We start from the raw sequence: 25107 nt of genomic DNA, 5'->3' as shown, positions 1-25107 counted from the left end.
CATAGGAAGGGAAACGGTTGAGTTTCTGAAGGGAGATTAGAGAGTTAGGCAGGAATTTAAAAAGGAGGTCCTTGAGAGTAGTAGTATCTGATTACTCCTGGTGATACAAGCTAGTGAGCGCAGGAATAGGAGGTTAGAGCAATTGAATTCATGGCTGAGGAACTGATATATGGGAGAAGGATTCACATTTTTGGATCATTGGAATCTCTTTTATGGTACAAGTAGGATGGACTGCACCTAAATTGGAAGGGAATTAATGTACTGGCAGGGAGATTTGCTAAAGCTGCTCGGGAAGATTTAAACTGGTAAGATGGGTGGGGTGCTGGGGGCTGGTGGTGGGACCCAGGGAGACAATGAGGAAAGAGACCAATCTGAGACTGGTACAGTTAAGAACATGAGTGAAACAGGCAGGAACAAAGCAGAGAACAAGGTAGGAGTGATAAATTAAACTGTATTTATTTCAATGCAAAAGGCCTAGCAGGGAAGGCAGATGAACCCAGGACATGGTTAGGAACATGGGACTGGGATATCATAGCAATTACAGAAACATGGTTCATGGATGGACAGAACTGGCAGCTTAATATTCCAGGATGAAAATGCGACAGGAAGATCAGAAAGGGAGGCAAGAGAGGAGGGGGAGTGGCGTTTTTGAAAAACGATAGCATTACAATTGTACTGATGGAGGGTATTCCTGGAAATACATCTAGGAAAATGATTTGGATGGAACTGAGAAATAAGAAAGGGATGATCACCTTATTGGGATTGTATTATAGACCCCCTAATAGTTGGAGGGAAATTGAGAAACAAATTTGTAAGGAGATCTCAGTCACCTGGAAGAATAATAGGGTGGTTATGGTAGGGGATTTTAACTTTCTAAACAAAGACTGGCACTGCTATCGTGTTAAGGGTTTAGATGGAGAGGATAAGTGTATACAAGACAATTTTCTGATTCAGTATGCGGATGTACCTACTAGAAAAGGTGCAAAACTTGACCTCTTGGGAAATAAGGCAGGGCAGGTGACTGAGGTGTCAGTGGGGGAGCACTTTGGGGCCAACGACCATAATTCTATTAGTATTAAAATAGTGATGGAAAAGAATAGACCAGATCTAAAAGTTGAAGTTCTAAATTGGAAAAAGGCCAATTTTGCCGGTATTAGGCAAGAACTTTGAAAAGCTGATTGGGAGCCGAAGTTTACAGGCAAAGGAATGGCTGGAAAATGGGAAGCCTTCAGAAATGAGACAACAAGAGTCCAAAGTATATTTCTGTTATTGTAAAAGGAATGGCTGGTAGGTATAGAGAATGCTGGATGACTAAAGAAATTGAGGGTTTGGTTAAGAAAAAGAAGGAAGCGTACGTCAGGTATAGACAGGATAGATCGAGCGAATCCTGAGAAGAGTATAAAGGCAGTAGGAGTATACTTAAGAGAGGAATCAGGAGGGCAAAAGGGGATATGAGATAGCTTTGGCAAATAGGCTCAAGGAGAATCCAAAGGGTTTTACAAATACATTAAAGACAAAAGGGTAATTAGGGAAAGAATAGTGCCCCTCAAAAATCAGCACGGCGGCCTTTGTGTGGAGCCGCAGGAGATGGGAGAGATACCAAACAAGTATTTTGCATCAGTATTTACTGTGGAAAAGGGCATGGAAGATATAGAATGTAAGGAAATAGATGGTAACAACTTGAAAAATGTCCATATTACAGAGGAGGAAGTACTGGATGTCTTGAAATGCTTAAAGGTGGATAAACCCCAGGACCTGATCAGGTGTACCGTAGAACATCTGTGGGAGGCTAGAGAAGTGATTGCTGGGCCCCTTCCTGAGATATTTGTATCATCAATAGTCACAGGTGAGGTGCCGGAAGACTGGAAGTTGGCTAATGTGGTGCCACTATTTAAGAAGGGTGGTAAGGACAAGCCAGGGAACTATAGACCAGTGAGCCTGATGTCAGTGGTGGGCAAGTTGTTGGAGGGAATCCTGAGAGACAAGATGTACATATACTTGGAAAGGCAAGGACTGATTAGGGATAGTCAACATGGCTTTGTGCACGGGAAATCATGTCTCACAAACTTGATTGAGTTTTCTGAATAAGTAACAATGAGTGCATAGCAGTAGATGTGATCTACATGGACTTCAGTAACATGTTATTTGGATACAGAATTAGTTCAAAGGTGGAAGACAGAGGGTGATGGTGGAGGGTTGTTTTTCAGACTGGAGGCCTGTGACCATTGGAGTACCACAATGATTGGTGCTGCTTTCACTACTTTTTGTCATTTATATAAATGATTAGGATGAGAGTCTAAAAGATATAGTTAGTAAGTTTGCAGATGACACCAAAATTGGAGATGTAGTGGACAGCGAAGAAGGTTACCACTGATTATAACGGGACCTTAGTCAGATGAACCAATGGGCTGAGGAGTGGCAGATGGAGTTTAATTCAGATAAATGTGAGGTGCTGCATTTTGGGAAAGCAAATCTTAGCAGGACTTATACACTTAATGGTCAGGTCCTTGGGAGTGTTGCTGAACAAAGAGACCTTGGAGTGCAGGTTCATAGCTCCTTGAAAGTGGAGTCGCAGGTAGATAGGATAGTGAAGAAAGCATTTGGTATGCTTGCTTGTATTGGTCAGAGTATTGAGTACAGGAGTTGGGATGTCATGTTGTTGCTGTACAGAACATTGGCTGGGCCACGCATGCAATTCTGGTCTCCTTCCTATGGGAAGGATGTTGTGAAATCTGAAAGGGTTTAGGAAAGGTTTACAAGGATGTTGCCAGGGTTGGAGGATTTGAGCTATAGGGAGATGTCACCCTTTTGAGGTTTATAAAATCATGAGGTGTTTGGATATGGTAAATAGATAAGGTCTTTTCCCTAGGGTGGTAGAGTCCAGAACTAGGCATAGGTTTCTTTAGAGAGGAAAGGTATGAGACCAAAGGTGCAACTTTTTCACACAGAGGGTGGTGTGTGTGTGTGTTTAATGAGCTGCCAGAGGATGTGGTGGAGGCTAGTACAATTGCAACATTTAAGAGGCATTTGGGTGGATATATGAATAGGAAGAGTTTGGAAGGATATGGGCCAGGTGCTGGCAGGTGGGACTAGATTGGGTTGGGATATCTGGTCGATATGGACGGGTTGGACCGAAGGGTCTGTTTCCGTGCTGTACATCTCTATAACTCTGACTGTAAACCCTTAAGTCTAGTTTCTCCTATGCGGAAATGTTCTTTACACGTCTACTTTGCCAACACCTCTCAGGACCCTGTATGTTTCAATCAAGTTGCCTCTTAATCTTCTAAACTTCAGTTAGACATTTCTACAACATTTTCTCATTCCAAAGCCCAGTCATTCCAGGTATTAGCCTGCTGAAACTTTTCTAAACTGCTTTCAAAATATTTACAACTTTCTTTCAGCAAAGTGACCATCACTGTGCACAGTACTCCAGATATGGCCTCACCAGTGCCCTCCATAAGGGAAGCATAACTTCCCTATTTTAGTTGGATTGCGGCTAATATTCTTTTAATCTAACCATCCAATTTCACAATAGAAATCGATATGTTTCTCAAGGCTAATTACATTGCATTGAGAGATGTGGAGATAGTGCAAGAAAATGCAATGAGGATATGATCAGTTATGACTTAAAGTGGCAGGGCAGGTCTAATAGGCAAGACCGATCTACTCCTGATGTCCTTTAACCTTTTTATTATTGACTAACAAAAATGTAGTAACATCAGCTTTCAGGGAAGAAAGTTCTAGATTTCCACCATACTTTGTATTGGTGCCAGGTGAAGAATTGTATTTTGAGCTTTATTGTATTTCCTTGTCTTTTTTGCAATTGACACATGAGTATACTGTAATAGTGACTGATTAAAAGCACTTTCTGATGTGAAGAAAATGAATTGGCGAAAAAAAAAGGCCAAGAAAAATTAAATCAATTTTATTAATTTATACATTAAATATCAAAATAATAGCAAAAGGTGAGTTTCGTGCAATAGAAGATATTGATATTCATAACTATTATTGTACCATTGGTATTTCACTTCAAGTTTGTGTAGCTGGTAAGTTACTCAATGGATGTTTACTGAGGCACTAATTTAAAATATGACAGTATAGTAATGCATTGTAAGTAGTAGCTCCGTTTATGTTTTATATGAGAGTAAATTACCAATAATCTTTTATTACTTGGCAAATAAATCCAGTGCTATTTTGCTGAGACGCAGGCAATGTCGTATATATTTTCTCGACATTAAATACCATAAACTTGCCATGTTGTGCAGTATTTACTTTAAAAGTCAGAATGTTCCAATTTTAGAAATTTGTTCTATTTTAGGAGTCTACAATAACTTCAATCAAAATTAATTCGAAAATCAACTCACCCATCAATGGTAAGGTTATATGTGTTTTAGAAATTTTTTTTTGTCAGAATTAAAATAACAATTGCACTTAATTTGTGAACTGGTGTGTGTAAAAATAGGTGTAAAAGTGTCTCCTTTTTGGTCAGTAAACATAAGTTTCTGAGATGGAAATATTGGGCTTGGATGTTGTTCAAAATGCTTTACCGAGTTAAAGTTAAACTGTTAGAACATCAACTTGATTCCATCCTTGACCTCCAAGTTTAGAAAGTTGAGAGCTGATCAAGTTGAGATATTTAAAATGATAAAAGTAATTCAGTAGAGTGTAAATAAAGAAGCTATTTCCTCTGATGTGGAAATCCAGAATAAGGGAACATGGTCTTTGAGGCATGGATGGCTTAATGATTTTATCACTAGACTATTAATCCAGGAACTTGTTCTGAGGACCCAGGTTTGAATCCCACCATAGTAGATGATAGAATTTGAATTGAATTAAGAAAGCTGTAATTAAGGATCTACTGATTACCATGAAACCGTTGTCAATTGTTGGGAAAAAAAACCATCTAGCTGATAAATTTCCCTTCAGAGTAGAAAAACTGCCATCATCACTTGGTCTGGCCTGCATGTGACTCCAGATCCACAGCAATGTGTTTGACTCTCAATTGCCCTCTGAAATGACCTACGAAGTACTCAGTTGTATCAATTGTTACAAAGTCTCAACAAAGAAATGAAAAAAGACAGACCATCTGGCATCAACCTAGGCACTGGAATGCAGAATGGCAGAAACAGCCCTTTTGACCCTGCAAAGTCATCCTTGTATCTGACGTCTAGTGCCAAAATTGGAAGAGTTGTCTCAGACTTGTCAAACAACAATCTGACATGATCACGCTCACTCAATCATAAATTACAGACAATGGCCCAGTCACCACCATCACCATCCATGGATATACTCTCCCACTGGCAGGGACAGACCCAGCAGAGATGGCAGCACAGTGGTATACAGTTGGGAAGGGCTGGCCCTAGGATTTGAGACTCAAATTTGACTCCAGACCCCACAAAGTCTCATGGCTTCACATTAAATGTGCGCAAGGAAACCTCCTGCTGATTACCACGTACTGTTCTGTTAGCTGACGAATCAGTACTCATCTATGTTGAACAACACTTGGAGGAAGTACTGAATGTGATAAGGGTGCAAAATGCACTCTGGGTGAGGGATTTCTTCATCCACCACCAAGAGTGGCTCTGCAGCAGCCCTATGATCAAGCTGGTCACATCCTAAAGGACATTGCTGCTAGACTGGATCTGCGGCAGATGTTGAGAGAAAAACCTAATTGACCTTATCCTTACCAATCTGCCAGCTGCAGATGCATCTGTCCATGACAATATTGGTAAGAATGATCACCACACAGTTCTTGTGGAAATGAAGTCCCATTTTCACATTAGATTAGATTCCCTACAGTGTGGAACCAGGCCCTTCGGCCCAACCAGTCCACGCCGACCCTCCGAAGAGTGACCCATTTCCCTCTGACTAATGCACCTAACATTATGGACAATTCAGCATGGCCAATTCATCTAACGTGCACATTTTTGGACTGTGGAAGGAAACCGGAGTACCCAGAGGAAACCCACGCAGACGCAGGGAGAACGTGCAAACTCCACACAGACACTTGCCCAAGGCTGGAATTGAACCCAGGTCCCTGGCGCTGTGAGGCTGCAGTACTAACCACTGAGCCACCGGGCTGCCCCGATTGGCAATAAGTCCATTGTGTGATGTGGCAATATCACCATGCTAACTGGGACAGACTTCGAACTGCTCTAGCACCTCAAGACTGGGTGTTCATGCATTGCTGTGGACCATCGACAGCAGCAGAATAAAATTCTCACACAATCAGCAACCTCATGACCTGGCATATATCCCACTCAACCATTACCATCAAAACCTGGTTGAATGGTGAGTGCAGGAAGGCATGCCAGGAGCAACACCAGGCAAATCTAAAACTGAGTTGTCAACCTGGTGAAGCTATCAAGTAGGACTAATTGTGTGCCAAACAGTATAAGTGGTAAGTGATGGACAGAGCTATGCAATTGTACAACCAACAGATCAGATCTAAGCACTGCAGTGCTCCCACCCACAGTCATGAAAGGTGGTGGACGGTTAAAAAAACTCACTGGAGGAGGAAGCTTCACAAATATCCCCATAATCAATGATGGAAGACACCAACACAAGCGCAAAAGATAAGGCTGAAGTGTTTGCAGCAATCTTAAGCCAGAAGTACCAAGTGGATGATTCATCTCCGCCTTCTCTAGTTGTTCATAGCATTGAAGATACCAGTCTTCAGCCAATTTGAGTCATGCCATATGATATCAAGAAATGGCTAGAGGCACTGGATTCTGCAAATGCAATGTGCCCTGGCAACATTCCAGCAATAGTAATAAAGACTTGTGCTCCAGAATTGCTGCACCCCAAACCAAGCTAGTCCTCTGCAGCTATAATACTGACGCCAATGTGGAAAAGTGCCAAGGTATGTCCTGTACACAGAAGCAGGAATCCAACCAGCCAACTGCCCGGCCAGCCTGGCCAACCCAGCCCCATCAATCTACTTTCGATCATCAGTCAAGTGATGGAAGGTATCAACAACAGTGCTATAAAGCAGCATCTGCTCAGCAATAACTGCTCATTGATGCCCAGTTTGTTGTCAACCAGGGTCATTCATTTCCTGACATCATTGGAACCATGGTTCAAACATGGACAAAAGAGCTGAATTCCAGAGATGAGGTGAGGGTGACAGCACTTGACATCAAAGCCATACTTGACCATCTAAACTGGATTCAGGGGACAAACTTCATCCAATGTTGGAGTCAGATCTATTATAGGAAGATGGTTGTGATTGTTGGACGTCAGTCATCTCATCTCCAAGCTAACTCTGGAGGAGTTCCTCAGGTAATGACCTAGACCCAACTATTTCAACTATTTTCAATGTTCTCCCTCCATCATAAGCTGAAAAGTAAAGATGATTGTACAATGTTCAGCATATTTGCAACTCCTCAAATACTTTACTGATGAAGCAATTCATGTTCAAATCAGTAAGACTTGGACATTATCCAGACTTGGGCTGATGAGTAGTATTTGCTAAGCAATGGCCATCTCTAATAAGAGACGATCAAATTACGTGCCATTTAGTGCGGGATTCAGTAGCAGAAATACTATCAACATCTTTGGGGATGCTATTAACTGGATTCAACACTGTCTAAGATAAAGCAGCCTGCTAAATTGGCACCACGTCCACAAGCATCCAATCCCTCCACTACTGATAGCCAGGAGCATCAGAGTGTGCAATCTACAGGATGCACTGCAGAAATTCACCAAAGGTTTTTAGACAGCAGCTTTCAAACCTTCCATCTATAAGGATGAAAGCAGCAGAAGCATGGCAACATCATCACCATGCAAGTTCTTCTCAAAAACCATTCAGTGTTCTGACTTGGAAATGTATCATTGTTCCTTTATGTCAAAATTTGGAATTCCTTCCCTCAGCGTATTGTGGATCCACCTATGCACATGGACAGCAATCATTCAAGAAGGTATCTCATCACTACCTTCTCAAGGGCAACTGGGATAAGCAATAAATGATGGCTAGCCAGAAATGCACAAATCCAGTGAGAGAATAAAAATAATCAGTTGTGCATGTAAAGCCTTGTCTTTAGCATCTTAGTTGAAACAACTTACTTTCGCATTCCTATTCAGAATCTGGACTTTTTTAGTGGAGTCCAATGGCTTTTTCTTCACTTCCTGTTTGGAATGGGACTGGAGAATAGTGGTGAGGAGCAGAGGTGAGGTTATAGCAGAGTGGAAAGGCAACAATTTCCCTCCATGAATGTTGTTCAGTTCATTAATATTTACACTACCAGGTAGGCCTTTTTTAGACAAATTTCTATTCATGGTTATGACCAAGTCTAGAGGGACGAATAATCTCCTCTCTTTTCATAATATAAACTGTGAATGCTGGAGATCTGAAACAAAAACAGAATTTTTTGGAGAAACTCAGTATTTCTGGCAGCATCTGTGGATAGAAAGCAGAATTAACATTTTGATTCCAGTGACCCTTCTTCAGAATATTCTGAAGATGCTGTTAGAATTGCTGAGTTTCTGCAGCAATATCTGTTTTTGTTTCCTCCTTTTTCAGTCCTGGGATTGATGGAATAGAATCTGATTTTTTAAATAAAAATTGATTTTCTTCAATTTTGTGCGTATTTGACCATATATAAAACCATTTTTTTAAAAAGCCATTCAGATTTTGAGTTAGCAGGTGAAGTGTTTGTTTTACTTGACACAAAACAGATTGAGAAAAAAGTAACTTCAGTATGTATCAAATATATATTTAATAATTGTTTACAAAATTATTAAGCAGCCCAATCAACATGGCTGCTATAATCGGGTGACATAGTAGTAACCTTCCAGAAGATTCTTGGAAGCCAATGACAGCCAGCCAATTAATGTTGCATGTACCTCCTGATGAGCCATGAAAGCTAACTCTTTGTTATAACCTGTGACAGAGATCATTGTTCCCGAGAAGGAAGTGACTGCTGACACCGATAACTGTGGGCAGTTATATATGCGCATTCATTGGGGAACACGTGGTTCCAAGCACTGATGTCATCCTGTACATTTTATGATTTTGGGTGATGTCTCGTGCAAATGTATTTCTGTGCATGCCCAGAGAAGTGTGCATACATTTGAAGTGTACTTTAGTAGTGGGAGAAAGATGCTGGATATGGAATGGGAGTGGTGGGCAATTCCTGGTCTGGGAAGGAGAGCCCAGGAGCTGAGGGTGGTGGTGGAGAGACGAGCAGAACCCAAGAGCCAGGGATGGGGAGGAGGAAGCAACAAGGAGAACCTGGGGTACGCGAAGCCCTCTACCCCTTCACCTGAGCGCTTCACCTGTCTTTCTCAATTGTAGAATTTGTACAGTGGTACAAACAAATTTTTTCATAGCTAAGAGCCAGTGTTGCAAACTAAATCACAGGCATACACCTCAGTTTGTTCTTGGAGCAAATTAAATTCACATGCCTTGTTGTTGATCACCTAAATATTACTTGCTACTCCAGATGCTGATCCACAAATAAAGTAGCTCTTTCAAGAAACCTGATGGGAGTATGTATTTGATTTTGTTTTTGTCTTGCATTCCAAATTTGAAAGAAAATTTTAATTATCCTTGCTACAAAAGCTGTATTTTACTTTCTTCCTGTCAACAGTGGTGATATTATGCAAATCTAATTTTTTTCCATTATGAATTAATTGATTAATCTGTTCTGTTTATAGTACAGAATCAGTTGATGCATACCAATTTATTTTTTTTAAATGTGATTTGCTGGCCCTTGATGTCAAATTTTAATCATCAAACTGATATTTGCAATTTTTAAACTTGTTATGTAACAATTAGTTGTAGCTTTTAGTCTTTGTGGTATACATTTGTCCATTCTATGTAATCTAAAGCATGCTTTGCCCTGAATATTAGGTGCTCTGGATATATTGTCAAGAAAGAAGTGTTCACTTTCTACTATGAAGTCACCTATGTCTGGTCTTACGTACATTGGGAAAAAGCACTATAACAGAATGTTACGTAACCTGTACAAGACAAATCTTGACTCTGCATGGTAAGGCTGGGACGTATAGAAGTGTGGTTTACCTCACCAATAGCTTTCTGCGTCATAATCTTTGTGAAAGAATGCAAATAATTTTAGAAATATTTAATTTATTCCTGTATAGAATTAAGGAGAATCCAAAGAGTTTTTACAAATACATTGAGGACAAAGGGGTAACTAGGGAGAGAATAGGGCCCCTTAAAGATCAGCACGGCGGCCTTTGTGTGGAGCCACAGAAGATGGGGGAGATACTAAATGAGTATTTTGCATCAGTATTTACTGTGGAAAAGGATTTGGAAGGTATAGAATGTAGGGAAATAGATGATGACACCTTGCTAAATGTCCAAATTACAGAGGAGGAAATGCTGAATGTCTTGAAATGCATAAAGGTGGATAAATCCCCAGGACCTGATCAGGTGTACCCTAGAACTCTGTGGGAAGCTAGAGAAGTGATTGCTGGGCCTCTTGCTGAGATATTTGTATCATTGATAGTCACAGATGAGGTGCCGGAAGACTGGAGGTTGGCTAACGTGGTGCCACTGTTTAAGAAGGGTGGTAAGGACAAGCCAGGGAACTATAGACCAGTGAGCCTGATGTCAGTGGTGGGCAAGTTGTTGGAGGGAATCCTGAGGGACAGGATGTACATGTATTTGGAAAGGAAAGGAAAGGACTGATTAGGGATAGTCAACATGGCTTTGTGCGTGGGAAATCATGTCTCACAAACTTGATTGAGTTTTTTGAAGAAGTAACAAAGAGGATTGCTGAGGGCAGAGCAGTAGATGTGATCTATATGGACTTCAGTAAGGTGTTTGATAAGGTCCCCCATGAGAGACCGGTTAGCAAGGTTAGATCATGCGGAATACAGGGAGAACTAGCCATTTGGATACAGAACTGGCTCAAAGGTAGAAGAGAGAGGGTGGTGGTGGAGAGTTATTTTTCAGACTGGAGGCCTATGACCAGTGGAGTGCCACAAAGAGTGTTGCTGGGTCCACTACTTTTTGTCATTTACCATAATTTGGATACGAGCATAAGAGGTATAGTTGTAAGTTTGCAGATGACACCAAAATTGGAGGTGTAGACAGTGAAGAGGGTTACCTCAGATTACAACAGGATCTTGATCAGATGGGCTGACATGTGGCAGGTGGAGTTTAATTCAGAAAAATGCGAGGTGCTGCATTTTGGCAAAGCAAATCTTACCAGGACTTATACACTTAATGATACGGTCCTAGGGAGTGTTGTTGAACCAAGAAACCTTGGAGTGCAGGTTCATAGCTCCTTGAAAGTAGAGTTGCAAGTAGATAGGATAGTGAAGAAGTCGTTTGATATGCTTGCTTTTATTGGTCAGAGTATTCAGTATAGGAGATGGGAGGTCATGTTGCATCTGTAGAGGACACTGGTTAGGCCACTGTTGGAATATTGCGTGCAATTCTGGTCTCCTTCCTATTGGAAAGATGTTGTGAAACTTGAAAGGGTTCAGAAAAGATTTACAAAGATCTTGCCAGGTTTGGAGGATTTGAGCTATAGGCTGAACAGGCTGGGGCTGTTTTCCCTGGAGCGTCGGGGGCTGAGGGGTGACCTTATAGAGGTTTACAAAATTATGAGGGGCATGGAAAGGGTAAATAGACAGTCTTTTCCCTGGGCTTAGGGAGTCCAGAACTATAGGGCATAGGTTTAGTGTGAGAGGTGAAAGATATAAAAAAGACCTACGGGGCAACGTTTTCACACAGAGGGTGGTACGTGTATGGAATGAGCTGCCAGAGGAAGTTGTGGAGGCTGGTACATTTACGACATTTAAAAGGCATTTGGATGGGTATATGAATAGGAAGGGTTTGGAGGGATATGTGCCGAGTGCTGGCAGGTGGGACTAGATTGGGTTGGTATATCTGGTTGGTATGGACAGGTTTTACCGAAAGGTCTGTTTCCACGTTGTACATCTCCATGACTCTGACTGTATTCAGCAGCAAACATGGATGAATTTGAAAATGGCAAAGAAAATTGTGCACTAACAAACTTAGCAATGTGAACGAATGAAAATTTGTGAGTCTGTGTGTATATCCAATGAAGTAAGGATGATCACTTTTGAAAAGAAATGGAATACCTATCCTAATATTAATATTGGGATACAGTCTAAACTTAGTGATTGCAGTTAAACTGGGGGAATGGATAAATTAACTATTTACAAATCAATTGGTGTAATGTCACTTTGAGGCAAAATGTTAAAAATTATAATTTTAAAAAGGTGTAAAATCCCGCAAGTTAGTCACAGTTTGTTGAGAAGATTTAGATGTGAACTTAATAGAATCCCACACTTACAAAAAAAGACCTTGGTGCTGAAAGTCTGAAATTAAACAGAAAAGGCAGGAAATACTTAGCAGATTAGGCAGCATCCATAAACAGATAAAATAGACGCTAACAGGATTTTAATTGGAATGGATTTGAGGCAATATTGGAGATTAAAGTAATATCAGAACTATGTTACAACATACCATTTAATACAATAAAATATGTATTGTTGAAAAAAAAACACATTGTTGAAGCGTTTCATGTTGCACCCATCAGGATAATTTGTAAAATACCAATTTAAGGACTAAACCATCATTTATACTTGAGAAGACTGCTGATTGTTTTGCATGTGAACTCGTTAGAGGCATTTCCAAGGAGAATGCTCTCTTTAATGCTGATGGACAGTTAACTTCCAGATCTTTGTTTAAATTTTAAACCAGACGGGTGGACTGATTGATCACAGCATTATCCTGAGAAATTAAACAAGTTGTCACCTATTTTTTGAGTTGAAATGGTTGCATGGTGTTTATATGTTCTGTCTGTGTACAAAGAATAGTGCCTAGTATATTAATATATGTAGCTTTCAATACATGCAAGTGTGCCATGCTTCAAGCCTGACTGATGATCTAAGTTGGTTGTCAGCATAGTTCTTTACATTTCAGGATTATCTAGAAAATGTTGTCCATTTACAGCATCACTTCTAATGTTGAACAGGCATGCAAGGTTGCAAGCATAAGCCTGAAACGTTGATTCCCCTGCTCCTCAGATGCTGCCTGTCCTGCTGTGTTTTTCCAGCACCTCATTTTTCAACTCTGGTCTCCAGCATCTGCAGTCCTCACCTTCTCCTGCAAGCATAAGTCACTCGAGTACAGTCAGTACCCTATGTTTTTGGAACAATTCAAAGGATATGCTGTTTGATATGATCTGTTAGTCTTGGGAACATACAGTCTGCGTACCTTGCAACACCTCGGCATTGCAACTGATATACCATATTACTCATTTGTGTGATGGGCAGAACACCATTTTGGCTTTTTGGCATTATCCTATTATTGGCAAACACCACTCAGGTTGCTACAGTAAGATGCACAAAACAGTTAATTTCACCTGTCACACAACCTTTTGAGATATTTTACACTTCCTTGGTAACCATAGGTCAACTGGATGAGGTACCATTCATGAGTTTGCACGATATACAGCAAGAAATTACTAGATTTGCACAGTGATCAAATGGCATGGGCCTATTTACAAGATGACTGATAATGCCAGTCTTATAATGAAGCAGTAGGAATCCCACCATTTATGGTGTCCAGCTGTAGGCTTGAAGTAGACAGCAGTAAAAAGCCCCAGGACATTGAAGAAAAACAACTGATAATAAAATTCCCAAGAATTTTACAGAAATTTACACTGGATACATTGTGAGCTTTAGGGCAAAGGCTAAACCTTCCTTGGTCAAAGAAGTAGTTTTTAAATATCCTTTTAAAGGAGAGCTTTAGGATGGAAATTCTGGAGATTATGGCCTGGGCACCTGTGGTAGAATAGTTGAAAGCAAGGATATTCACATGGCCAGAAATAGATGATCACAATTATTTTGGAGGGTCTACCGGAGATTACAGAAAGTCTGAGGTTGAGTAAGATGAACATGTTTTACGTGTTTGACTTTTGAAGGACAAGAGGTGATCGTATTGAAACATACAAAACTCTTAGTGGATTTGATAGGATAGATATGGAAAGTTTGTTTCCCCTCGAGGGAGAGCTTAGGACCAGAGGGCATAATCTCAGGATAAGCGTCGCACATTAAAAACAGAATGTGGAGGATTCCTTTTTCTTTCAGAGCGTAGTAAATCTGTGGAATTCTCTAGGCTGAGTCACTAAGTATATTCAAGGCTGAGATAGACTGATTTTTAGTCAGTCTGGGGATCAGGGACATAGTAATGAGGTGGGAAGGTTAAGTTGGGATTGTCTAATCAGACACGGTCTCATTGAATGGGCTAAATGACCTCCAGCAGATAAACTGAGCTAAGGATAGAGTCGGTGGAGGGTGGAGGTGCAAACGTGCTCTTGGCACTTGCGTGGGTATGTACTCGAAAGTCAATCTCAGGGTTAGAGATGACACACGCCATGAACAATCTGGTTTAGCCTCAGGCAGTTGCCTAGGAGAGGGATGAAGTCAATAGCAGAGGATGGAGTTTGTCACAGGGACTGAAATCGGTGAAAAATGCTCAGAGGTTAGAGATGAACAAAGAACTAGGAGTTCATCTACAGCTGAGTGTGTAGTTTGTTCATATCATTATGAAGGTCAACAGCATTTTGGGTTTTGCCGCTGGAGCATATTGTATACTTGTTGACTTTTTGACTGCCCCAGCTTTAGATTCATTGAGGTCATAGGTTGTGACAAGCAAGAACCATTGGGATGATGGTCAGAATTGGCAATTGTAAGCAGAACCTTAAAGTACTGGATATTTAGCAAGTTGAGCAAAGAATAAAGGTTTTAATTTTTTTGTGAAAAATAAGATTTTAATAGATGAATGGAGAAAATTCTCTGGTTTGCAAGTTAGAATTAATGGATTCATTAATTTAAAATGATCGTGAGAAAAGAGAGGTTTGGGAGCCATTGTGGTGTTGGAATCGCCAATGTATTGCTCTAAGAAATAGCTGAGGCAATGACAATGCATTTGTTAAGATAAAAGTTGAGTATATATTTGAAACAGAAGATGCTTTATGGAGAGAGCTAAGCTTGGAATTGATTTTGAATCACTCTAATCAAGAGGCAGCACAATAGGTTATATGATCATCATCTGTGCTTCTAAATGTGTTGTTGCACATCTTCCACTTTCACCGCTTCCCCTCTCAGAACCATGACAGCATTTCTGTTGTCCTACAATCTCACCCTCCTACATATTCATAGGAACATACTCCCCCACTTTTGCCCATTGCAGTGTGATGCCACCACCAAACCCAAATTCCCTCCTCTCTTTTTAGTGTTCTGAGGGGACAATGTTACTGTTTCTGGAGGTATCAAGTCGGGAGGTGTTAAGGGAACTTAAGTGGATATTGATGTATCAGAACCTTGCCGTCTATTCATCTCTGTCGAAATTAAGTTCAGCGTGGGAAGGCTGAAGCCCTACCTTACCTCCCCGTTGCCATTAAAGACCCTTAGGATATCAGTTACTTGGATGTAATTATTTCGACTCCAAATAGGAGGAGAAAGAGTCATCCTATCCAACTGCTTAACCAGTGTGTACAGGTTGTCTCGATTTGCACTGATCTATGCATGATTGAATGATTGGATGTAGGGCAAGGAGGTGACTGATGAGAGCCAATCCCCATCTTATGAGAATTTTGTCTTTGTCATTTCTCCATCCAAGAGTCTGGGCATGTTGTACCAGCATCCGTTTTGTCTCCTCCATGGGATTCAAGAGTTCTGAAGCTGCAGCTTCTGAGTGATCAGCAATTCTTGGTGGCCATGACTTTGACTCCTGGTGTCCTGATACCAGGTGAAAGCCACCGGCCACAGGTCAGGAGCCTGATTGCTAGGTGATCCGGAAAACATTTGCATCCTGACAGGCCGTGGGTTTCTGTCTTCTCTCCGACTTCTGGATTTCGGGATTCCGTCCAAAAATGGGAAGGCACCATCCACAGTTGTGCTTATTGTTTTTCATGTTTCAGTTACTTAAGTTGAAGTGATTATGCAGTTCTGAATCAAGCCAGATGATGGTGCTCTACTCAAATGCCAATACAGTAGTTTCTCGCCATTGATTTCTCAATTAAGTTTGAATGAACATTTGATTGCATATTTATGTTTTTTTGAGAATTTATTATTTAAATGTGATATTTCAGTATTGTGGGTGTTATATACAAAGAAGGAAATACCTTTTTGGTATTGTTGTCTTGGTTCTCCTGATTCAACTGCATTGGCAGTTAGTTGTAACACCTCGTTGTCTCTCTTGCCAGCTTGATTTCTCCTTCCTGTGTTAATTTAAACTTTTAAAAAATTTGCTGTAACTATTATAACTGACAACTTATCCTATCTTTCATGTTCCCTCTACTTTTATCTGTGGCCTCTTACTGCGCCATCTCATGTTTCATTCATTGTATTAATGGGCAAAGGGTATAGGCGGAATTGAAAGAGAACATATGAGAAATGTATATTGAATGTGGATAAAAAAATGGAAATCTACAGAGATATAGAAAGAGCAATTGGGGAAGAAAGTGAGGAGTGGACATGAGACAGATGTCGGGAGATAGGAGACTCAGCAGAGTGAAAGAAATGTTGAGAAAAGGGAGAGAAGTGCAGAGTGTCAGAGAGAACAGAGTGGCAGGATAGTTTCAAGAGATGCAGCAAGGTATAGTAAAATTGAGGGAGTGGAGAAGCCAGTAGACCAGATTGCATCAAGAGATACAGAACGAGAAAGGGCAAGTGCATTTGTTACGCAAATCTGTTTTTCAGTAGGGAGAGCAGTTAATAACAAAGTTGCAGGTTTTTTTTAGAAATGAAAGTACTGAAGTTGATTTTAAGATGAACTTTGCGTAACTAGGAAATGGTGAAGAGCAGTCATGATATTTTTCCAGCATTGTAGAGCTAGCTGGATTGAGGCTGTGTGTTTCATTTGCCAGCCTGTTGAAAGGTAATTAATAATTTTTGAGAGGAGTTATGGAACTCCCAGACAATCTTTCCTCCGTGGAGGAAATTATAATGTAGCAGGAAACCAGTGTAATACTGCTCAGGATGCTATGTAAGAGGAGGAAGGCTCAGGAATCGCCTTATGAATAGTCAAGCAGTGACCAATAGAATGAGACCTGCGAAATGGTGGTGTAGTTATGGAGTGGGGAGTGAGATTACGTGGATTGCAGGGACAGTGCATTGGATTTTCAGAAAATCATTACAGTGTAACTGGCATTAAGCACGGCCATTTTGGATATGGGGATTTGCTACTGTGAATTGGAGTTAATCAGCAGTGAGGAACAGCTTCTGGTATATATGCATATCCTTAGCCACGATGTAAGGCAAATGTGAGAAACAAGGGATTGGGAGACAGTGAAGGCAAAATCCTCCCTGTATAACATACCGGCAAATAATAAGCTTCCTCGAGATGCCAGAGCCTAAGACTGTTGGGAGACTGTGCCAGCTTCATGGATATTGGTGCCTGCATTGTGTGCCCTCATTGAGGATCACCTCAGGCCTCAAAGGCGTTATTGACATACATCACCAGTCGTGGTAAAGAACACAGTAACTCTGACCATCTTTACGTTCAGGTCATTCCACTGATTGGCGGCAGGCTAGATAGTATTTCTCAAGTGGATGTTCATCATTGCACAAGGCAATTCAGGAATGCATAATTCAGGAAGGCACTATAATGTAACATGGATAGAGTGACGTTAAAATTTGCCTTCATTGCTGAATTAAGGGACAATTGATTATACTAATATGGCTATCAGGGTAGTGCTGACCAACCAGGGAGATTCCTCAATTGAAAAGGATTTAACTCTGTGTCAATCTGCTTTGCAACTGCAAAAACAACTTCATGCAAGCATTGGCACAGTACCCCACAGTTAGAATGACTCCTTCGTTCTTGGGAATTGCAGTTGCTGCAGCTCTCTGAGATCCAGAAGAGTTTGTGGATGGCTTTCAGGGCATGAGGGATGATCCTTTTAAAAGGTAACACTATCTCTTTCACATGACCCAGGAAGGAGGCATAGAGGTTCCTTAACTCATGTGGTCACACTTCAGAAAATGAGCAGTCATAGTGCCTTAAAAAATTTGGAGATACTGAGGACTGCAGGTGCTGGAAAGTTAGAGTTGATAAAATGTGGAGCTGGAAAAAGCACAGCAGATCAAACAGTATCAGAAGAGCAGGAGAGTTGACATTTTGGGCAGGACCCTTCATCAGGACGGGAGGGGGAAGGGGCGTGAGAAATAAATGGTGGGGGTAGGGCTGGGAGAAAGGTAAGTAGGATGCTGATAGGTGGATGCAGATATGAGGTGAATCAGATTGATCAGTGGGAAGAGTGGAACCAATAGCTGGAAGATGAATGGGTTATGTCAGGTCAAGGAGGTGGAGTGGAGAGGGAACGCTGCACCTGGGATGAGTTGGGGGGTTGGGGAGATTTTGGAAGTTGGTGGATTCGATGCTGAGGCCATAAGGTTGTAAGCTTCTGCAGTGGAAGATGAGGTGTTCTTATTTTGATGGTGGAGGAGGCCCATACTGACATGTTATTGGAGGAGTAGGAGGAGGAGTTGAAATGGCTGGCAACAGGAGGTGACATTGATTGGGGTGTGCGGACCATAGATGTTCCTTGAACAAGTTTGCGCTTGATCTCTCCAATGTAGAGGAGACCACATCAGGAGCAACAGATGTAGTAAGTCAGGCTAGAGGAAATGCTGGCAATTCTCTGCCAGACTTGGAATGATTCTTTGGGGCCTTGGATGGAGGTGAGGTGGCAGGTGTTGCACCTCCTGCAGCCGCAGGGAAAGATGCCAGATCTGGAAGAGAGGTTAGTGGGGAGAATGGACCTTGCATGCCTTAAAAATATTCTCCCTCAAAGTGCTAATCTGCTGTGCTCTTCATGACATGGCCCTCCTCTGAGGTGTGGGCCTTGAAGAGGCAATGTGCAGGAGTAGCACATTCTCTTGGAAGAAGAGGCAGAGGCAATGGAGGATGGTGCCAATGCTTTAGAAAACATTCCATGGGTCTGGGCAAACAGTCGAAGTATTGATTAGGCTGGCACGGATGCTTAGGTAGCTCAAATTCAGGCATCTCATTTTGGAATGCACCGAACTCTGATACCCAGTCTCATCTGAGTGAAAAAGCATGCCCATAAATGCACACAACACAGAATACTTCAATTTTTCACTGCATTGAATGATAAACGAGTTGCCACTGGTCACAAATATACTCTGAAAACATACCTTTGCATCACTCTCCCACTTCATTTTCCTTGATGACACCAAAAATTGGATTTATACTACAACATTTCCATTACGTTTTGTCCTCGTTATTTAACTCAAATACAAAGTTTGCAAAAATTTTAATTTTGGTTTATATGATTTAACATGTAATGTTGGGTTTTAGGAATTAGTTTTTAAAAAATATTTTTAATGAGAAAAGACTTTTTTAAATATTACAATAAACCAACAACAACACCACTCAAAACAAAATGCAAACTGAACAAGATTCCGTCCATGTGCATATACAAAGAAAACAACAAAGTATATGAGTGGATCGAAGAAAAATGATCTTTGAGAGCATTAACTAATACACATTCATACATTCGTAGTTCTTCCTCTCAAGATATTAGATTCATTAGACAAGATCATCATGGCTACATAAAAGTGGCAGATAAGTCTGTATCTAGGTAATCCAAAAAGGGCTGCCATGTCTTATAAAAGTGCTCAGTTTTTTGGTGCACCATACTCGTGAGAAAGTCTAAAGGAATCTGTGTTTTATGACTAGCTTGCGCCAGCCTAGTAGACCTGGGGGTGGGGTTTCAGGCACCCAGCACAACAGAATATTTTTCCTAGCACAAAAAATAAGGATATTAAAGAGTTTTGACTATGCGTGACTAAGTTAGGTATCCTGGCCAGACCCCGGAGAAGAAAAACTGGGTCCATAAGATATTCTCTGTCTCACCTTATACAGCACCCCAATATGTACAAAACCTACAGCAGGCCCACAAGCAATGAGTAAGGGTGCCCATAGTCATTTGCATTTGGGACATATTGACGATACTCCCACATTGAATTTTGAGAGACGGTCTGGGGACAAATGGGCCCTGTGAATAATCTTCAGCTGCACGGCGTGGGTCCTATTACAGATCAAAATCCTTCTTGTATTTTCACAAACATCCTCCCATGTTTCCCAAGGAGATCTCAACCCCCAACTCTCTCTTCCAGACCTCACAAAGTCGCCAAGACTCATCTGAGGAGCCATTCTCCAACAAATGATAAAGGGTGCTGACAGACGGTGTGTTCTTAGCACTAAGCACCTTCTTTGTGGAGACAGTGAGGTCTGCAGATGCTGGAGATCAGAGTTGAGAGTGCTGAAGTAAGTTCCAACCTTCCAGCTCTGCACCATCCTCATGACCTGTCCTACCTGTCCATCTTCCTTCCCACTTATCCGCTCCACTCTCCCCTCTGACCTATCACCTTTACCCCCACCTCCATCCACCTATCGTACTCTCAGCTACCTTCTCCCCAGCCCCACCCCCTCCCATTTATCTCTCCACCCCATGAGGCTCCCAGCCTCATTCCTGATGAAGGGCTCCGGCCTGAAATGTCGATTTTCCTGTTCCTCGGATGCTGCCTGACCTGCTGTGCTTTTCCAGCAACACACTCTCAACCCTCTACTCTACATCAGATCTCTAAGGGCCTGTTAAAAGTGTAGTTCTTTTGAATATAATCCCTGATCTGAGAAAAACGGATCTGTGGGGCAGTTGCAATTTGGTTAGCTTGATAAGGGGTCGTTAATGGTGCCAAATAAAAGAGCTAAACCAGTCATTAAATATCCTGAATGCCTTTCTGGGAAAGATGAAAGAAAACATTCACATGGGGGATAGCAAATGAGGAAGGACATTCATTTTAATAAGAGCTATGCGACCTAGCCAGGATGTAGGAAGTGCTTCCCACCTTCGAAGGTCTTGTTTAATTTTGTCAAACAAATTAACAAAGTTCACCTTAAATAAATGATCAAAGGTGTGAGTAATGAATATACCAAAATAAAAACCCCCCGCGACCATTTAAAAGGAAATCGGGACTTGCCCTTGGCATCAGGTATTTCCCCTAAGACCTCCCGTAGGCAAAGCCTCTGACTTTGGCAAATTACTCTTATAGCCCGAAAAAGTGCCCAATTAATTGATACATTGTATCAGATGAGGTACCGCTGAAACTGCTGGATTTGACAAAAAGATAAGAACAACATCTGCAAACAATGTAATCTTATGTGACTTTATGGGACAAATATGCAGGGTCCCGATGGATGGCCTCTGTCAGTGGCTCAATCACCAACATAAACAACAGTGGTGAAAGAGGGGACAACCTTGTCGATTGCCGTCGAAATATTAAAATTACTGGATTGCACATCATTGTTAAGCCCCACCACCACCGTCTGTCTTCTATCTTTGAGCCAGTTCTGTATCCAAATGGCTAGTTCTAGTCCTCCCTGTATTCCATGAGATCTAACCTTGCTAACCAGTCTACCATGGGGAACCTTGTCGAACACCTTACTGAAGTCCATTTCAATCACATCTCCCACTCTGCCTTCATCAATCCTCTTTGTTATTTCTTCAAAAAACTCAATCAAGTTTGTGAGACATAATTTCCCATGCACAAAGCCATGTTGACTATCCCTAATCAGTCCTTGCCTTTCCAAATACATGTACATCCTGTCCCTCAGGATTCTCTCCAACAACTTGCCCACCACTGACGTCAGACTCACTAGTCTATAGCTCCCTGGCTTGACCTTACCACCCTTCTTCAACAGTGGCACAACGTTAGCCAACCTCCAGTCTTCCGGCACCTCACCTGTGACTTTCGATGATACAAATATCTCAGCAAGGAGCCTAGCAATTACTTCCCTAGCTCCCCACAGAGTCCTACGGTAGACCTGATCAGGTCCTGGGGATTTATCCACCTTTATGTGTTTCAAGACATTCAGCACTACCTCCTCTATAATATGGACATTTTTCAAGATGTCATCATCTATTTTCCTACATTCTGTATCTTCCATGTTGTTATCCATTGTAAATACTGGTGTAAAATACTCGCTTAATATCTCCCCCATTTTCTGTGGCTCCACACAAAGGCTGCCTTGCTGATCTTTGAGGGGCCCAATTCTCTCCCTAGTTACCCTTTTGTTCTTAATGTATTTGTAAAAACTCTTTGGATTCTCCTTAATTCTATTTGCCAAAGCTATCTCATGTCCCCTTTTTGCCCTCCTGCTTTCCCTCTTAAGTATACTCCTGCCGACTTTATACTCTTCTAAGGATTCACTCGATCTCTTCTGTCTATACCTGACATATTCTTCCTTCTTTTTCTTAACAAAATCCTCAATTTCTTTAGTCATCCAGCATTCCCTATACCTACCAGCCTTTCCTTTCGCCCTAACAGGAATATACTTTCAACAGCATACTTGTTGAAATGGGGATAGCCACAGATGACTCCTGCACTACCTGCCTACCTCTCCTGCCTTTCCTGGAGTTAACCCATCTATATGACTCTATCTGAGACTTTTCCCCCTTCCTATAACTGCCATCCATCATGTACCATTGCTATTGCAAATTCCTCATTGCCTCTAACTATCTGTCCATTCGATCTAATAGGATTCGCAACCAACAGCATTTATTGCAGATATACTCTGTAGTAACTCGTATACTCTCCTTAAACTCCCACATCTGACTAGAAGCGCTTATCACTCTACTAATGGCCATTTTTGCTTCTTCACAATCTACTGACCCAGAAAATAACACCATCTTATTCCTCTACAAAACACTGCCAAAGGTGTTATTTCTGAAGGCTTCCCATTTTCCAGCTGTCCCTTTACCTGTGAACATCTGCCCCCAATCAGCTTTTGAAAGTTCTTGCCTAATGCCGTCAAAATTGGCCTTTCAAAATTGGTCAAAATTTAGAACTTCAACTTTTAGATCTGGTCTACCCTTTTCCATCATTATTTTAAATCTAATAAAATTATGGTCACTGGCTCCAAAGTGCTCCTCCACTGACACCTCAGTCACCTGCCCTGCCTTATTTCCCAAGAGTAGGTCAAGTTTTGCACCTTCTCTAGTAGGTACATCCACATACTGAATCAGAAAATATTCTTGTACACACTTAACAAATTCCTCTCCATTCTAAACCCTTAACAGTATGGCAGTGCCAGTCTATGTTTGGAAAGTTAAAATCCCCTACCATAACCACCCTGTTATTCTTACAGATAACAGATCTGTAAGCTTACAAGTTTGTTTCTCGATTTCCCTCTTACTATTAGGGGGTCTATAATGCAATCCCAATAATGTGATCATCCCTTTCTTATTTCTCAGTTCCACCCAAATAACTTCCCTGGATGTATTTCCGGGAATATCCACCCTCAGCACAATTGTAATGCTCTCCCTTATCAAAAACTTCTCTCCCCCTCCTCTCTCGCCTCCCTTTCTATCCTTCCTGTAGCATTTGTATCCTGGAACATTAAGCTGCCAGTCCTGCCCATCCCTGAGCCATGTTTCTGTGATTCCTATGATATTCCAGTCCCATGTTCGTAACCATGCCCTGAGTTTATCTGCCTTCCCTTTTAGGCCTCTCACATTGAAATAAATGCAGTTTAACTTATTAGTCCTACCTTGTCCTTGCCAGCCCTGTGTTTGACTCGCTTCTGTTCTCAACTGTACCAATCTCAGATTGATCTCTTTCCTCACTATCTCCCTGCGTCCTAACCCACCCCCTCCTCCACCTTACTAATTTAAATCCTCCCAAGCATCTCACCCTAAATTTCCCTGCAAGTATATTAGTCCCCTTCCAATTTAGGTGCAATCCATCCTTCTTGTACAGGTCACTTCTACCCCAAAAGAGATTCCAATGATCCAAAAATGTGAATCCTTCTCCCATACACCAGCTCCTCAGCCATGCATTCTTCTGCTCTGTCCTCCTATTTCTGTCCTCACTGGCTCGTAGCACTGGGAATAATCCAGATATAACTACTCTCGAGGACCTCCTTTGTAAATTCCTGCCTAACTCTCTATAATCGCCTTTTAGAATCTCAACCTTTTCTCTTCCTATGTCATTGGTTCCAATGTGGACAATGACCTCTTGCTGGCCCCTCTCCCCCTTGAGAACATTCTGCACCCTCTCTTAGACACCCTTGATTCTGGCACCCAGGGAAGTATCACACCATTCTGATTTTTCTCTGCTGGCTACAGAAACATCTGTCTGTACATCGGACTAGAGAGTCCCCTAACACAACTGATCTCTTGGAACCCGACATACTGCTCGTTGCATTAGAGCCAGTCACAATACCAGAAACTTAGCTGTTCGTGCTATGTTCCCCTGTGAATCGATCACCCCCTACATTTTCCAAAACAGCATACTTGTTGAAATGGGGATAGCCACAGACGAGTCTTGCACTACCTGCCTACCTCTCCTGCCTTTCCTGGAGTTAACTCATCTCTATGACTATCTGAGACCCCCCCCCCCCCTTCTATAACTGCCATCCATCATGTACCATTGCTGTTGCAAATTCCTCATTGCCTCTAACTGTCTGTCCATCCAAGCCATTCGATCTGATAGGATTCGCTACCAACAGCATTTATTGCAGATATACTCTGCAGTAACCCGTAAACTCTCCTTAAACTCTCACATCTGACAAGAAGCGCTTATCACTCTACTAAAGACCATTTTTGCTTCTTCACAATCTACTGACCCAGAAAATAACACTGTCTTATTCCTCTACAAAACACTGCCCCATGTTAAATTAATAGTTATGGCTTATGTTTTAAGTTTAATCAAGAGACATATCTCAAAAAATATATAATTGAGAAAAGAACTCTCTCTGCTCACTACAGCAGACTTTCTGTAGGCCACACTTAAAACAATTCATTTACCTGATTCTGTGCTGCGATTTCGTCCAAGCAATTCCCTCAAGATCAGTTGTAAATTTCACTGTTTGTTAATTTTCCCAGACGCACTCTAATGTCCAGCAATACATGAATTCAAACAGCAAAAGCAGTAACTCTGCAGGTTCACTGTGGTGTCAGTTTCTTTCTCTCTCTCCTGCACTGTCCTCACCATGTGCTTCCTTTGTCTGTTCTTCTCCCTTTTAAAACTGCTGTTGCCTTGACTTTGTTTTGGAACTTTGGAAAACAA

At 41.5% G+C, this 25107-nt stretch overlaps 1 protein-coding gene across 2 annotated transcripts in view; it reads left to right on the top strand.

Annotated features, from left to right (window-relative positions):
* The window catches only part of LOC140481405 (coiled-coil domain-containing protein 138-like), a 114006-nt gene that overhangs the window by 5526 nt on the left and 83373 nt on the right, over window positions 1-25107 (top strand). For both annotated transcript variants that reach the window (XR_011961521.1, XM_072577547.1), the window contains exons 2-3: window positions 4319-4373; window positions 9854-9992. Coding sequence is in view for 1 of the 2 variants with exons in the window: in XM_072577547.1 (XP_072433648.1) it covers window positions 4319-4373; window positions 9854-9992 (194 nt within the window). In the remaining variant the exon portion in view is untranslated. The remainder of the gene's footprint in view (window positions 1-4318; window positions 4374-9853; window positions 9993-25107) is intronic.

The sequence above is a fragment of the Chiloscyllium punctatum genome, chromosome 9, assembly GCF_047496795.1.
Source record: "Chiloscyllium punctatum isolate Juve2018m chromosome 9, sChiPun1.3, whole genome shotgun sequence".
NCBI lineage: Eukaryota > Metazoa > Chordata > Chondrichthyes > Orectolobiformes > Hemiscylliidae > Chiloscyllium > Chiloscyllium punctatum.
The sequence above is the reverse complement of the archived record's forward strand: the minus strand, read 5'-3'. Positions and strand labels throughout refer to the sequence as shown.